The sequence below is a fragment of the Alligator sinensis genome, unplaced genomic scaffold (genome assembly GCF_000455745.1).
Source record: "Alligator sinensis unplaced genomic scaffold, ASM45574v1 scaffold1660_1, whole genome shotgun sequence".
In the NCBI taxonomy this organism is placed as follows: domain Eukaryota; kingdom Metazoa; phylum Chordata; order Crocodylia; family Alligatoridae; genus Alligator; species Alligator sinensis.
The window spans coordinates 326078-330632 of record NW_005843061.1 but is presented as its reverse complement, the minus strand read 5'-3'; the positions used below and the strand labels follow the sequence as shown (position 1 = coordinate 330632).

At 68.0% G+C, this 4555-nt stretch overlaps 1 protein-coding gene across 3 annotated transcripts in view; it reads left to right on the top strand.

The window, feature by feature from the left end:
• Positions 1–3294, top strand: part of ASB10 (ankyrin repeat and SOCS box containing 10) — a 7400-nt gene extending 4106 nt beyond the window's left edge. For 2 of the 3 annotated variants that reach the window (XM_006037075.3, XM_025193523.1), the window contains exons 2-5: positions 736–1003; positions 1257–1761; positions 2648–2761; positions 2943–3294. In XM_006037075.3, the coding sequence (XP_006037137.1) occupies positions 736–1003; positions 1257–1761; positions 2648–2761; positions 2943–3128 (1073 nt within the window). In that variant the 3' untranslated portion in view covers positions 3129–3294. Of the gene's footprint in view, positions 1–735; positions 1004–1256; positions 1762–2341; positions 2762–2942 lie in introns of all 3 variants that reach the window. The other variant, XR_003092085.1, reaches the window with a different exon arrangement.
• The last annotated feature ends 1261 nt before the right edge of the window (positions 3295–4555 follow it).

Genomic DNA, 4555 nt, shown 5'->3' with positions numbered 1-4555 from the left:
AGGCCGCGCTCGGCCCTAACGCTGTCTTCGACACCAGCGACCTGGAGGAGTGGAAGAATTACCGCTTCAATTTCCGCTGCCTCCGTACGGCCCCTCTGCCGGCACTGGGCAGGGTGGGCTGGGGCTACTGGCGGGCACGGCCCGGTTGCACCGCGTGCCAGGCCCCGGGGGCAGAGACTGGGTGCTGGGGGGCTGCAGTGGGTGGTGGGTGGCACCTGCCCGTGGGGGCATTGCCTGGGGTGCTGCTGCCACTATCTGCACCAGGGATGCTTTTGGCCATGGGGTGTCTGAGGCTGGGTGTGGGGTGCACATGCTGACTCTGAGGCTGGTTCAGGGGTGTCACCGTTCCCGCGGTGGGGGTTTGAGGCTGATGTTGGTGGTGTCGGGGTCCTGATTGGGGTGCGGAGAGCTGCTGTTGCTGTCTGGAGGAGGCAGGGGTGTCTCTGCCTCCGGAGCCCTTGGCTCCTGCCTGTCGCATCCCCTCCTCCCTGACCAGCCCTGCTGCCACCGTCCTGCCCCGTTCCCTGCCCGTGCCCTCACCCCAGTCTTGTCTGCCCTGCCTGGGTTGGAGCTGCAGACAGCGCTTGGGACCCCTCGCAGACCTCCTTTCCTGCTCCCCAGCACAAGCTCCCAGGCCTCTGGGTGTCGTATGGACTAGGGGAGAGCGAGGGCATCTGGGCCTGTCCAGGGGTCTGGTGCCCAGTGCTGCCCCGCTGACCCCCCGCTGCCCCGCAGGGCTGTGGTCGCTGACCTACGAGCAGGAGCTGACCACGCCGCTGCACATCACAGCGGGACGCGGCTACGCCGACTGCCTGCGCTTCCTGCTGCTGCGGGGCGCGGCCGTGGACTTCGCGCCCAGCGGCAAGACGGCGCTGCACGAGGCCTGCGCGGCCGCCCACACCGACTGCGCGCGCCTGCTCCTGGGCTTCGGCGCCGACCCGCAGGCCGTGTCCGAGGATGGCTACCAGCCGTTGCACCTCTGCAAGAGCCCTGGCTCCCTTGAGTGAGTCCCAGCGGGCACGAGGGGCAGGAGGACGGCGGAGCCGGGAGGCCATGCTGGGTGCCGGAGCTGCTGGGGGCCCAGCGCCCCTCCAGATGGACAGGGCTCATCCTGTGCCCCTAGCCGGGACCTGGGGGCAGCTCCAGCCAGGCTCCGGGGTGGCAGAAAGGGGCAAAGGGTGGTGGGGCCAGACTCCGGTGGGAGGGAAAGGGGGTGCTGGGCCAGGGGCTCATGGCTGAGCGCTGCCCCCGCTCAGGTGTGCCCGGCTGCTGCTGCAGAGCGGTGCCAGCGTGAATGTGGCCACGGAGGACGAGGAGGACTCACCACTGCACGTGGTGGCCCGACACGGCCTGCCCGAGCACGTGGGCCTGCTGCTGCGCTACGGGGCTGCCGTGGACGCTGAGAATGAGGAGGGCCAGATGCCGCTGCATGCCGCCTGCGCCCAGCCCCACGGGCCCGAGGACATCGAGCGCTACTTCGAGGTGTGCCATCAGCTGGTGGAGCACGGGGCCCGCGTGGACGTGCCCGACCGCGATCTGCAGCGCCCGCTGCACCTGGCCTGCAAGGTGGCTAATGCGCGTGTGGTGGAGCTGCTGCTGGACCATGGCGCCAGCGTCAACATCATGAACTACAGCGGCAACACGGCCATGCACAACGTGCTGCAAGTGGCCGCCTACAAGCTGCTCCACCAGCCTGAGCGCATGGTGCGCGCCCTGCTCAACCACGGCGCTGTGCGTGTCTGGCCTGGCTCCCTCACCAAGGTGTGAAGCCCTCATGGCCTGTGCATGTGTGTCTGTGCACTTGTGTATGTGTCTGCATGTACAAGCCTGTGTGTGCATGCATGGGTAGGTCTATGCGTGCATGTGTGTGGCTTAGCAGTGTGGCCAGGAGGCACTCACGGGCTCCCCTGGCTATTGGGGGCTCCACCATCCTGCTGTGGGCTCAGATGCCTTTTTCCCGGGCAGAGCTCTGGTCCTCCACCCTTCCCCCACCACGCCGGGCCTACCCCTGCCCTGGTGTGGACAAGCCTCCGGGAGAGGGGGGATGGGGTGGGAAGGGGAAGCATGGCAGAGGCAGGGGCTGCTGCCAGCCCCCAAGGAGGGTGCGTGGCAGGGGCACTGGGGCAATGTGAACACGGGCACGGGGTCAGGGCTCCCCAGGCTCCCCTCCAGTGCTGGCTGCCTCCATGTCGCAGGGCAGCAGCACGCAAAGGGTTAACCATCTGTCTTAATTCCCGAGCAGCAATAATTACCCAGCCCGGAGATCGGCAGATTGCTCTCCCCTTTGGGAAAATACAGGAAAATCAACAATTAACACTAATTAATCTCCTATTAACACCAGATAATGAGGATCACTCTGCAGCCGGATTGGCTCTGACAGCTACCAGTGGCCTGGGTGGCGGGGAGTCAGAGCCGGGGGCTGGGTGGGGGTCTGCCTCTCCCAGCCCAGCCCCGTGGCCCAGGCATCCTGCCACGCCTGGGCACGGCACCCCCGGACAGCAGGGACCTGCCTGTGGCACGTGTTGCGTGTCATGACCCCGGCTGGGCACGGTACTTCCTCCGGTGCCACGCTTGGGGTGTTGAACCCAGGCCCCCGTGGCGCTGTGCGGTGCCCAGCCCTGACCCTCCCCACCCCGCCCCGGCGCAGGTGCTGCGGTACTGCCACGCCGCCCCCCGCGTCATCGAGGCCCTGATCAACAGCTACGACCGCGTGCGCGTCTCCGACGAGTGGGCAGAGGCCGTTCCCCCCGAGACCCTGCAGGTGCGGACGGGGCTGCCCGGGCCTGGGGGCTCCCACTTGGGCAGGCGCTCCCCTGGGAGCGGGAGTGGGGCAGGGGGCACGGGGAGAGCTCCTTGTTCAGTGCCGGTGGGGTTGTGCCCCGTGCCCTGGGGCTAGGGTCCTGGTCGCCCCTTGGCGCCGACACCCTGCCCTCTTCTTGCAGAAACACCAGGGTTTCTACCAGTCGTTGTTCGCGCTGGGGCAGCAGCCGCGCTCCCTGCAGCACCTGGCGCGTTGCGTGCTCCGCACCCACCTGGAGGGCCGGGTGCTGCTGGCCGCGCCGCGCCTGGGGCTGCCCCCCGCCCTGCTCCGCTTCCTGCTGCTCGACTTCGAGGACGTTGTCTACTAAGGGTTGCTGCCCCCATCTTCGCCAGCCCGGCCTGTGTGTGCCCTCCGAGATGTGCTGTGCGGCTCCTGCTCCTGCCCTCTGTGCCTCTTCCCGCGCCCCCTTTTGTACCACAGGGACTTTGAGGAATAAACCCTGGTCTTTGCCTAATCCTCCCTGCCACGGGCTGTGTCCCACGCAGCGCCGGGACTGTGGCTGCCCCCTCCAGCCAGATGCTTCCTGCCTGCACGGGTGGGGGTGCCACGGAGAGTGATGGGGACTAGGCCCCGGGCTGGGCGTGCAGAAGGGGGTGGTTTGGCTCAAAGCCCTTCAGTCCCTGGTTGCATGGGGGAGCTGCTCAGAGCCAGGCCTGTGGAGCCCGTCCCTCCTCGGGGGCTGTCGCAGGCCGTGCTGGGCCATGCAGCAAGCCGTGCACGGCAGGGGGTTAAGCGGGGGAGCTTGGCCCCAGATGCAGCTACTGGGTGGGCAGAGGCACCTCGTTGCTGGGTCCTTGGGCCACGTGTTGCAGTGACAGGACCCCACGGCCTCGGGTGCTGTCAGCATCCCTGCTCCCACCGGCGCGGCTCCTGCTCTAGCAGCAGGGAAGGCGCTGAGCGCTGGCTCCGTGCAGGGCCACGACAGGCTGCAGGAAGTGGGTACGGTTATGTGCTCGCAACCCATCACCGCGCCTGGGGTTGGGCAGCCCCGGGGTCTGATCAGCCTGCCGGGTCCTGGGGTTTCACGTCCTTGGCAGGGACGCGGTTCTCTGCCTGGGGTCCCTGGAGCGTGAACCACCTCCGCCCTGTCCCTGCTGCAGCAGGGTGCTGGCTGGGCCCTCGCTGCCTGCCGGACCTGGGGCAGGGCCAGGGCTGTGGGCACCTTGTGCGGTGCTTGAGAGCGGTCAGACAGGCCCTTGTCTGGGACGGTGCAGGCAGGGCTGGGCAGGATGCGACCCCCTGGGCCCCGCTGGCCTGACTTTTGCAGAAGTCCACGTCCTGCCCGTCCCAGCGTCAGCGCAGTGGTGGGAGCTGGTCTGGGAGCTCCTGGCTGCAGCCCCTCAGCTGCGAGCTGCTTATGGCTGGTCCAGACCCAGGACTGGTGAAACCAACTGGGATGCCCGACCGCCGCTCATGTGCCAGTCCCCAGCGCAGCAGGGATGGTCCTTCGAGGGCTCTGGCTGGGGCAGGGAAACCATCTGTGCCCTCTCCCCACCCCGGACCACCCCTCTCCTCCCTCCCTGGGTGGCTCCAGGCCCCCTTCCCTGGCCAAGGAAGGCAGCCCCAGCTCCCCACCTCCCACATGCTGCGGGGCAGACCCCAGAGGCTGTATCTGGGGACAGGGAGGACAGGGCCATGCTGTGGCAGGTGCTAGGGGAGGTCTCCACGAGGTTGCTGAAAATGTCTTTAGGACCTCAGTCCCCTGCCGTCCGGGGCTGCTGCCCACTGAGGTGG